The sequence below is a fragment of the Nicotiana sylvestris genome, chromosome 5 (genome assembly GCF_000393655.2).
Source record: "Nicotiana sylvestris chromosome 5, ASM39365v2, whole genome shotgun sequence".
Lineage (NCBI taxonomy): Eukaryota > Viridiplantae > Streptophyta > Magnoliopsida > Solanales > Solanaceae > Nicotiana > Nicotiana sylvestris.
Window position 1 is genome coordinate 38,700,670 of NC_091061.1, and position 12,001 is coordinate 38,712,670.

At 38.3% G+C, this 12,001-nt stretch overlaps 1 protein-coding gene across 1 annotated transcript; it reads right to left on the bottom strand.

The window, feature by feature from the left end:
• Positions 1 to 906: 906 nt before the first annotated feature.
• LOC138868532 (secreted RxLR effector protein 161-like) lies at positions 907 to 1,825 on the bottom strand. Its single transcript, XM_070146087.1, has 2 exons — positions 1,670 to 1,825; positions 907 to 1,350 (listed from the first exon to the last, which is right to left on the bottom strand). Exons 1-2 carry the CDS (start codon positions 1,823 to 1,825, stop codon positions 907 to 909), a joined length of 600 nt encoding a protein of 199 aa, XP_070002188.1.
• Between the last annotated feature and the right edge of the window lie 10,176 nt (positions 1,826 to 12,001).

A 12,001-nucleotide genomic window follows, 5' to 3' on the forward strand; every position in this document is an offset into this window, starting at 1 on the left:
CAGCTTGATCGGGAGTGTTGACTATGGTTAATCTTAACAAGTTGTGTAACCATAGTTAAGTTGAATATATAGCTAGTTCCAAGTTAGTTATCACTATAGAAGAAGAGTACAAATACTCATTGTACAAATATTTTGAGAACACGATTCATTTTACACCACTTCAATCGAATTAGTTCTCTGAATGCTCTCTCTTTCTCTCTTAGATTTCTCTCCACGTCGTCTGTCTCTTAGTTGTAATTGCCATTTCTATGGCTGCTAACATGGTATTAGACCCATCGCTAGCAATTTAAACCTCCTTTCAGCTCACATTTCTTCGTCTTGGTTGATACTCTAGATTTTGAGAAGAAGAAAGTGCTTCTTGTATTTTTGGGTGTTTGTTACATCCCTAAGCAAAGGTATTTATACACTAAGTCCTACGACTATTTTTGGAAGGAAAATAAAATACAATCAATTTACGATCTATTACAATCAAACAAAATACAGTTAAATCACAATCAAATCTTTCTGAATCAGAATCAAATCTTTCCTAATAATTAAATCAATCAACACTCCCTCTCAAGTTGGTGTAAATATGTAACACACACCCAACTTGCTAACCAATGTATGAAAAGTCCGTTTGTTGAGAACCTTGGCAAACATAGCAGCTAACTGTTTTTCCGATGGCACATAAAACAAACTCAAGATACCAGTTGTAATTTTTTCTTTGATGAAGTGTCGACTAATTTCTACATGCTTTGTTCGGTCATGATAGACTAGATTATGAGCTATGCTGATGGCAGTTTTATTGTCACAGTACAAGGAAAGTTTTCCTTTTTCAGATAGTCTCAATTCCTCTAGTATCTTTTGTAGCCAAAGCAATTCGCAAACACCAAGCGCCATAGCTTTATATTCTGCCTCCACAATTGATCAAGCAACTACATTTTGCTTCTTGCTTCTCCAAGTAACTAAGTTTCCTCCTACAAGCGTACAATAACCGGATGTAGATCTTCTGTCATTGAGAGATCCAGCCCAATTCACGTCTATAAAGGCTTCTATTTGGAGGTAATCATGTTTGGAGAGAAGTACACCTTTCCCTAGACAAGATCTGAGATATCGCAAAATGTGAAAGACAACTTGCATATGAGGATCTCGGGGATCATGCATGAACTGACTCACCAGGCTAATTGAATATACTATATCTGGTCTAGTGTGGGAGAGATAAATGAGTCTTCCAACCAACCTCTGATATCTCTCCTTATCAACTGACTCTCCAACTTCGCCTTGTAACTTGTGATTTCTTTCAACGAGCGATTCTGCGGGTCTGCAACATGTCATACCAGTTTCTTTCAAGAGATCCAAAATATACTTCCTCTGCGAAATAAAGATTCCTCTTTTTGATCTAGCACCTCAATTCCCAAGAAGTACTATAATTTTCCTAAATCCTTGATTTCAAATTCATGTGCCAACAGCTTCTTCAATCAGGCCATCTCCTCTTTGTTATTTCTTGTCATTACTATGTCATCAACATAAACTATGAGAAGAGTAAGTTTATCGTATGATTTCTTATGAAGAGAGTGTGATTAGCATTGCTTTGTTGGTAAACAAAGAGGATCATTGCTATGCAGAATCTATCAAACCAAGCTCTAGGGGATTGCTTCAGTTCGTACAAGGCTTTCTTGAATTTGTATACCTTTCCTTGACTTTGTGCAGTATCAAATCCAGGAGGAATCTCCCTATACACCTCTTCTTCTAAGTCTCTATGAAGAACTGCATTTTTCACATCAAATTGTTGCAAGTCCCAATCAAGATTAGATGCACAAGAGAAAAGAATTCTAATAGTGTTCATCTTAGCAACAGGGACAAATCTCTCTTAATAATCCACTCTATTAGTCTGAGTGAATCCCTTAGCCACCAATCTTTCTTTGAATCTTTCAATCGAGCCATCAGCTTTGTACTTCACAGTGAAGACCCATTTGCAGCCAACCAACTTCTTGTATGGTGGTGAAGTGACAAGTTCCCAAGTCTTATTTTTTGACAAGGCTTTCATTTCTTCAGTCATAGCTTGCTTCCATTTAGGATCTGCAAAAGCTTCCCTCCAATTCTAGGGAATAGACGCGGAAGAAATAGACAAGGCAAAGGCTCTATATGAGGGAGACAAAGAAATATAGGAGACAAAATTATATAAAGAGTGTTTGGTGGTGCAAGGTCTGGCTCTTTTTCTATGAGCAACAGGTCCATCTAACTTATTAGAAATATAAATAACTCACTAGTAGAAGAAGGTTGAGCTTCAGTAGATGGCATAATGTCTTCTTCTACTCTATTTTTCCTTGAGTAAGTTTTCAAATCAGGCATATCCAAATGTCCAATAGTCTCCCCCTGAATTCTTTCTCTAATTTCACTTTCCCATATGCCAATGTCATCAAGAGGTCCAGTAATGGAACTAGGTAGAATCACCTCTTCCTCTTTACTGATGGAACTAGGTAGAATCATCTCTTCCTCTCTACTACTCTCCCCCTGAAGAGGTGATGAGGTAATACTGAAATAGGGCTCAAATTCTCGAAAAGCAACATCCATGCTAACAAAAGATCTCCTAGAGGGAGGATGATAACATTTGTAACCTTTTTGTGTTGGAGCATACCCAATGAAAACACACTTTATAGCTCTAGGATCAAGTTTCCCAGAATTTCTAGTGTGGACAAAGCAAACACCCAAATACCTTTGGAGAAATAATATATTCATTCTTACCCTTTAAAGCTTCCAAAAGACTTTAAAAATTGAGGGTTTTAAGTGGCATTATATTGATAAGATAGGTAGCTACTAGAATAGCATCCCCCCAATAAGATTTTGGTAGATGCATGGTGAACATAAGAGATCGTGTTACTTCTAACAAATGCCTATTTTTTCTTTCAACGGCCACATTTTGTGCATTAGTGTAAGAACAACTAGTCTAATGGACTATCCCATTGGACTCCAAATAAGCACCAAATCGTTTATCCATGTATTCGCCGCCATTGTCATTTCTCAAAATTTTTGTTTCACCATCAAATTGAGTACAAATAATTTTATGAAATGACTTAAAACAAGAGAAAACTTCACTTTTGGCTTTTAATAAATATACCTAAGTCATCTTAGTGCAATAATCAATGAAAGTAATAAACCATCGACCAGACAAAGAAACATTTTTTGTAAGACCCCATACATTATAATGAATAGTCATAAACGAAGTTGTGCTTCTATTATAACTCACGGAATAAGAGTTTCTAGTATGCTTGGCATATTCACACACATCACAGAACAAAGATTCAAATTGAGTCATTGAATACAAATCGAGATATAACCTCTTCAAAACAAAGAATGATGAATTTCCTAACCGTTTATGCCGTTGTATTATTTCTTGGTTGACATCTTTACTTTATTCAAAAAAAGGCTTGACCAGAGTTTTGAATACCATCTAATATTTAAAAGTCATCATGTAATCTGCCACTGCCAATCATTTTTTCTATTTGAAGATCTTGAAAAATACAATGATCGGGAGAAAACTCGATTTTACAGTTTAGACCTTTGGTGATAGCACTAACAAATAAAAGATTGACAAGTAACTCAGGGACATGGAGCACGGATGATAGTTTAATATTAGGATTATAAATGACAGAACGTGTTCTAGAGATAAGTGTAAAAGAACCATTGGTTATTTTAACATTATCTCATTTGAAACATGGGGAATAGTTTTGAATGTCTTTAGAAGAGCTTGTAATGTGTCTATTTGTACCATAATAAACAATCCAAGAATTAAGGTGAGAAGCAAAGGCACTACCTGATTGTACATAATTGGATGTGGCAATATTAGCGTAGTCAAGTTTGGCTAGGAAACCATCTCCTTGAATGTCGCCATATTTTCTGCCCAATCAGAAGGAAATATAAAACAATTGCTCAAAAAATAATTTGCCACACCGAAAACCAAATATGTCTCGATGGAACTAGAAGGGATTTGTATTGCGGACAGCCACCATGAGAGAGAAAACTCGAACTCTTTGATAAAATAGAACTCTAGCGCTACGAGGGAGATAACCCACCTAAAAAGGCAGCAATGACTCTGATACCATGTAGATTTTGAGAAGAAGAAAATGCTTCTTGTATTTATGTGTGTTTCTTACATCCCTAAGAAAATATATTTATACACTAAGTCTTATGACTATTTTTGGAAGGAAAACAAATTACAATCAAATAGAATACAATCAAATCTCAATCAGAATCATCTTTCTCAATCAGAATCAAATCTTTCCTAATAGTTAAGTCAATCAACATATGCACTTCAATATCCATGTGTTGAAGTGTCTTAGAGTATCATGGATCAAAGCTAGGATTTGGGAATTGTTTGGTAATTTATTGCTATTACAATAGAGATCAGATATGAATCAACCTCTATAGAAGCGCAAAATATTCATCCAACCTTTTCGACGACCTTTCTGACTTCTGGCACAGGAAATTACGTCACTGCTACTACAACCTTTCCCACAATTGATCAAAATCACCCTCTGTTTAACAACCAACTAACACTCTGGGTAGTTCTCTGATCTCTCTTCAGTTAATTAGATCTGACAACTATGCTTTGTAGAATCATACTATGAGAGTTAGTCTACTAGGCAAGAACAAGTTAGGATTTGTTGATGGTCGATTCCCTAAGATTAGATTTGAACCTGCACTTTATGACTAATAGGAGAAGGTGAATGTTGTGGTGTTGTCATAGATTATGAATGTCGTAAGGTCTGAGCTACTCAGTAGTGTCTTATATGCCCATAATGCACATAAGGTGTAAGAGGATTTGAAAGAGAGATTTTATAAGTTTAATGGACCTAATATTTTATAACTCCATAGTGTGATTCATACTCCCACACAAGGTAACATGACAGTGACTGATTATTTTTCAAAATTAAAGGACCTTTGGGATGAGTCGATGTACTCATGCCCTGTCTTGACTTCCTCTGCCCAGAATTTAAGAAGTATGCTCAGCACCTTGAGTATCACATACTACTGCAATTTCTCATAGGTTTAAATGAGTCATATTTACAATCAGCAAGTCAACTCATGATGATATCTCCTATTCTAAGCATTAATAAAGCATACCCCTTGTTTGTTGATCAAGAAAGTCAAAGGAGTCTATAGAATTTTACACAGGTAGTGCAGATTACTGAGGCATTGGACATCACTGCACTCTATAGCAATAGAAGCTTTGGGAGTACATGGAACCAATTCAATGCAAGAGGAAACTTCAAGCAGAAGAAGAATCAAGTTCAATGTGAATATTGTAACTACAAAGGTCATACCAAGAAAACCTGTTACAAGCGGATTGGCTATCTTTCTGACTTGAAGTCTAAGAAGAAATGAGTAAATCCTGGTCTATATGGTAATCATGCTAGTGATGTAAGTTTACAAGTAGGAGAAGTTTGCAATATTATAGGAAACTGCCAGGAGCTATTTGGAACTCCACGGGATAGAGGAGGATTTGGTATTCCACAAAGTAGATGAGGATATCCAATCTTGCCTCAGCCTCAGCCTCAACGAGCATCTACCTAACTACATGTTCTTTTTTTTACCCAGGAGCAATATCAAAAGATTATGCAGATGCTCAACAAAGGAGATGAGGATGGACCATCTAGCAAAGCTACATTTGCATGTACTTTAATAACTTTACTATCCAAGTATGTTAATCGCAACTGGATAGTAGATATTTGGGCATCAAATCTACAGCTGCTAAAAAGGTATCAGTTGATTCCAGAGTCACAATAAAGCAAAGTTCACTTACCAACAGGAAATAATGTATTAGTATCATATAAGGGAAACTCTTCTATGTTTAAAGATCAGGACATCAGTAATGTGTTGCACATACGTGACTTTAAGTACAATCTCTTATATATTGCTCAAAATCACCAAGGAGTTACATTGCTTTGTCGCGTTCTTTCCTGATTTCTGTGTATTTCAGGCCCTCTACAATGGTTTGGTGAGGGTTAATGGTAAGGAGGATCATGAACTCTATTTGTTACAAGGGATCTCACTCCTGATGTCACAATCACAGTCAGTAGTAAACATAAATGTGCACACACAACTAGTCTTAATTCTGATTCTTCATTTGTGACATTTGAGGTTCGGTCATGCACCTCTTGATTTAATTAAGAAATATGAGTCACTTAGATTCTTGAAGAACGTAGTTCCACATCACTGTATTGTTCGTCCATTAGCAAAGCAAGCAAAACTATCTTTTCACTTGAGTACTACACTCTCTAAGTCTGCTTTTGATCTACTACAATGCCATATTTGGGGATCTTATAGATTTCCCACCTTTGATGGAAAGAAGTACTTTATTACAGTTATAGATGACTATATTAGATACACTTGGGTATTTTTTATTAACTCTAAATCTGGAGACTTTTTGACTAGAATACAAAATATGGTTTTTTACTACTGTTAAAACTCTCAGAAAAGACAATTGCAGTAAAGTTTGTAGTAGTGAGTTTCAGCAATTATTGTTTAGTCTTGGCATTGCACACCAAATCGTATGTGTCTATACTCCAAAATAAAATGGAGTAGTTGAAAAGAAGTATAAGACAATTTTGGAAATGGCTAGGTCTCTCAGGTTTCAAGCTGCAGTCCCCTTGAGATTTTGGGGTGACTCTGACTGTACTGCAGCATATCTTATTAATAGACTGTCTTCCAGAGTTATACATCACAAAAGTCCTTTTGAGATGCTTTAATTGCAATCTCCTTCTCTCTCATCTTAGAGTGTTTGGATATCTCTGCTATGCAACTAGTTCAAAAGAGCATAAGTTTGCTTCCAGAGCCATTCCAACAGTATTGATATGATATTCTCCCTCTCAAAAGGGATACTAGCTATATGTTTTGCATATAAAGTCCTTCTTTGTAAGTAGAAATGTGGTGTTTCAATAATATTTATTGCCTATCAAGCACATGAAGGATGCAAGCAATCCTATGTTTTATGTTCTTTATTCAGTATCATCAGGTGAGTGCAGCATAACTGATCCAAATGTTACACCATCAAGTGGTACTACAAGGGCTCTGATCCTTCATTTCATTTATCTGATATTAAAGGTCAAGTGGAGTCACAACCTTCTTTAACTATAGCACCAACTGTAGAAAATCCTGGCCCTAATAAACATTTACATGAACCACCTCCTGATCAATCTCTTAGAAGATCCAGTAAAGGTGCTGACCCATCTCTAGATGAAAGATTATGTGATCATTTCCAAGAAAAGGTGTCTGTCACTTTCCCATTTCCTCTTATGTCACCTATGTCAATGTCAAATCTCCTTATAGACATACAATGTCACCTAACGCAACTACCACTGAACCTAGGAACTTTGCAAAAGTAGTGGTGGATACCAAGCGGGTAGAAGCAATGTAGCTTGAAATTAATGCCTTGGAAACAAATCACACATGGAGTATAGTGAATCTACCTCCTGATAAGACCTGTATTGGGTGTAAGTGAATTTTTAAGATCAAATATAAGGCCTCAAGGGAAATAGAGAGATACAAGGCTAGGTTGGTTGATAAGGGTTATAGTCAATAGGAGGTACTTGACTACACAGAAATCTTTTCGCATGTGGCCAATGGTGACAGCTAGATCTATTCTGGCCCTTGTTGCTTCCAGGAGTTGGGTGATCTATTAAATGGAGATTCATAATGCATTTCTAAATGTAAATCTTCTAGAGGAGGTCTATATGCATATTCCTCAGGGGTTTGCTAGACACAGGAAGAGTATGAAGGTTGAAAACTACATAAATCATTATCTGGTCTTAAGAAAAGCACCCCAGACAACGGAACACGAAGCTGACAAAAGCCCTATCACAAATAGGGTTTCAATAAAGTTATTTTGATTACTCTTTATTTACCAAAAAGACTCATTGTGATCTGACAATTGTTCTAGTCTATGTTGATGGCCTGCGAATCATAGGCAGCCATTAAATTTTGTTAGATCAGAGATGAGATGAATTACAGACCAAGTTTAAAATGAAAGACCTGAGAGAATTAAATTTGCAAGGTCAGAGGAGGGTATTATGATGTGCCAAAGGAAGTATACTCTAGAACTCATAGCTAAGTCAGAGCTATGAGGATCAAAACCAATTGGTACTCCTTTAGATTCAAATTAGAAGCTAACTTCTCAGGAGTATGACAAACATATACAAAGTAATTCTAAAGATGAAGTACTCAAGGATATAGGATCCTATCGGAGACTAGTAGGAAGGCTGCTATACCTTATTATGATTAGACCTGACTTGGATTTTTTTGTTCAATTGCTAAGTTATTATATGCACATGCCAATGATCTCCTATATGGAAGCTGCTCTTAGAGTAGTGAAGTATACAAAAGAGGCACCTGGTGTAACGACCTAGCCGGTCATTTCATGAATTACCACAATGTTTCCCCCATTTCTGATTCTTATTATTTTTTTATCGTTTCTATATGTGATTGGGTTGGTTGGCTCGAGTTCGGGGAGATTTTCGTAAGGTTTGAGACACTTAGTCTCTTTTGAGGAAGCTTAAGTTAGAAAAGTCAACCGGATGTTGACTTATGTGTTAAAAGGCTCGGATATGAGTTCTGATGGTTCAGATAGCTTTTATAGGTGATTTGGGACTTAGGAGCAGGATCGGAATGTATTTTGGAGGTCCAGAGTAGATTTAGGCTTGAATTGGCGAAATTGGAATTTTGGCGTTTTCCGGTTGATAGGTGAGATTTTGATATAGGGGTCGGAATGGAATTCCGAAAGCTGAAGTAGGTATGTTGTGTCATTTGGGATGTGTGTGCAAAATTGCAGGTCAATCGGATGTGATTTGAAAGACTTTTTGATCGAAAGCGGAATTTGGAAGATTTTGGAATTCTTAGGCTTGAATCCGATGCAAATTTGGTATTTTGATGTTGTTTTAAGCGTTCTGAAGGTTGGAACAAGTTTGAATGATGTTATGGGATATGTTGGCATGTTTGGTTTCCGTCTGGGGGCCTCGGGTGAGTTTCGTGTGGTTAAACGGGCCATTTCATGTTGTGAAAGATTGAAAAAAAACTGTTGTGTATGTTGCAGACAATTGGCCTTCGTGTTCGCAAGTTGGCCCTCGCGTTCGCAAAGGGTTAGGAGGTAAAGCTGAATATTTGGCCTTTGCGTTCACGAGGGAGGTCCCGCGTTCTTGAAGGGCTGGACCATTGAGCTACGCGTTCGCGAAGGTTGGAGTCAGGAAGCATCGCGTTCGCGAGAGATCAGACGCGTTCAGGAAGGAGGAAAATGAGGTCAACGTCATTTTGTGCTTTGTGAACGCGAGTCTTTGACTGCATTCGCGAAGAAAGTTTTAATGCCTGGGCAGATGTTTAAATAGCCATTGTCCGCGATTTTGGGGCTAACTTTCACCATTTTTGGGCGTTTTTGAAGCTTTTTGAAGAGGATTGAAGAGGGATTCAAGGGGAAACACTTAGAGGTAAGATTTATGAACTTAATACTCGACTCTAATATGAATTCTACCTAATTAATCGTGGAATTTAAGTCTAATATTGAAGAACTGAGGATTGTAATTGGAGACCTAAAATTTGGGATTTGAGGGATCATTTGAGGTTGGATTTTGGCGATTTTGTTATGAATGAACTCAGGGAGTGATAAGGAGTCTATTGATGTAATTTTTATTGGAATCCGAGACATGGGACCGGGAGTCGGGTTTGGACAATTCAGGATTTGTGTTGTAATTTGATTTCTTTCGAGTGACCTTTATTCCCTTAGCATATTTTAATGGTTTTGCACTAATTTTGGTTAGATTTGGGGTATCCGGAGGTCGATTCGATAGGCAAAAGCATCGCGGGGTAGAGATTGGACCGGATAGAGGTGAGTAATGATGGTAAATGTTGTCTTGAGGGTGTGAAACCCCTAATTTCACATCGTTGTGCTATATTGAGGTGACGTACACGCTAGATGATGAGTGTTGGGTCGTGCACCATTGGGGATTGTGGCTTAGTCCATCTAGAATGACTGTTTTACCGCGTATTTGATTGAAAACTGTTTGCTATCATGTTTTGGGTTAAATGCCATATTTGGGCCTCGTACCAACTATTTGGACCCTTAGAGGATTTTATGATATTTCCTCACTGTTTTGACTTTATACTTATACTCAATCAAGCTATATGCTACTATTTTCATAACTCAACCATGTTTACTCTGTTTTAACACATTAAATGATATTCTAAATGATAATTTGGGCTGAGCATCATGTTTTACTGTTGCCCGAGTGGCTTACGAGATTCTGACTGAGTAAAGCCGAGGGCCTGTGTTGTGAAGATACATTGATTTATGATTATGAGGCTGAGGACCTGAAATTGTACGCCACGAAGTGGCTTGTTTAAATGAAGTTGAGAGCCTACTGATTATGCCACGAGATGGCTTGATATTGCGTTTGGGCCGTAAGGGGCCCCTCCTAGAGTCTGTACACCCCCAGTAAGTGTGGGTACCCATTGTGATATGAGATATAGCCCGAGGGGCTGGTGTTGTTCCATGATATTGCTCGATATTCGGATTTTATTGACATTATGCCCGAGGGGTGGATTTTTATGTTTTTATCTGTTCTAGCTGATTTTCATTTAATTGTTTAACTGTTAAAAATGTGTTTTAAAGAAGCTTATTCTGAACTAAGGTGTCTTTATATGTTTTCACTATTTCATTGCTTTTACTAGTTTTATACTGCTTCTTTATAGAATGTTGATGTGCTTTTACGTGATTTCTTATCGCTCAGCCTTTATTTATTGTTATTACTCACTGAGTTGGAGTACGCACCTTACTCCTTACACCCTGTGTGCAGATTCAGGCGCTTCAGGTCTTGCTAACGAGTATTGATTCTTCTAGCTCAGGCGGACTCGAAGATTCACTAGGTAGTTGCTCGACGTTCGCAGCCTAGTGCTTCTCCCACTATCTTATTTTCTCTTATTTTAGTTCTGTAATAGACTATGTAGACCCCTCCTATTTTTAATCGGTTAGTAGATGCTCATGACTGGTGACACCCCGATGTCGGGCTATGTCTATTCTGCAATTGTTTTGTTTCACCTTATTTTGGGATTATTGTTATGTTAAAAACTTAATTGTATTATTTTAATTGCTTAAAATGAATTGGGAGTGTGTCGGCTGGACTTGTCTTCACGAGAGACGCCATCACGACTGGGTCCGGGTTTAGGGTCATGACAAGTTGGTATCAGAGCCTAGGTTACATAGGTCTCACGAGTCATGAGCAGGTTTAGTATAGTCTCGTAGATCGGTATGGAGACCTCTGTATTTATTCATGAGAGGCTGCAGAACCTTTAGAAAAAACTTCATATTCTTGAAATTCTTGTTGTGCGAATCTGTTGATCTGAGTACTAAACTTCTGTTATTATATTTTCTCATAGATGGTGAGGACATGCGCTATCGGTCAGGATACTCGACCACCAGTACCACCAACTGTGGCCACTAGAGGACAAGGACGCAGTCGTGGTCGCGGTAGGGGAATGGGTGTGGCTCGCACAACAGCTAGGGTAGCACCTGCAAATCCACCAACCGCCCTAGTTCAGGATCAGGTTCCAATTGTGGACGCTCTAACAGCACCAGCTCAGGCACCAACTGTGCCCATTGTGATTTCGGGTCTTTAGGAGGCCTTGGCTCAGATTCTATCATTATGCACTGGCCTAGCTCAGGCGGTTTTAGTTACTACAGCCGCAACTACTTCTCAGGCCGGGGGAGACACTCAGACTCCCGCCGCTCGCACACCTGAGCAGGTTGTGCAGGGATTTCAGACACCGGGGTCACACCCATCCCAGCCGGTTGCAGCTTCTCAGGACTATGTAGCTCCTGCCATGCCAAAGGACGAGCAGCGTAGGTTGGAGAGGTTTGGTAGACTTCAGCCTCCAACTTTCAATAGTGTAGAGGGCGAGGATGCCCAGGGTTTGTTGGACAAGTATTAGAGGATTCTTTGCACAGCGGGTATTCTAGAGACTAGCGGGGTCGCTTTCA

Excerpts from the sequence above, each read along its gene's own strand:
- LOC138868532 (XM_070146087.1), bottom strand. The coding sequence starts at position 1,825 with ATGAACACTATTAGAATTCTTTTCTCTTGTGCATCTAATCTTGATTGG. Across the intron at positions 1,351-1,669 it reads CTGCACAAAGTCAAGGAAAG|AGGAAGTATATTTTGGATCT; the intron begins GTATACAAATTC and ends TTTATTTCGCAG.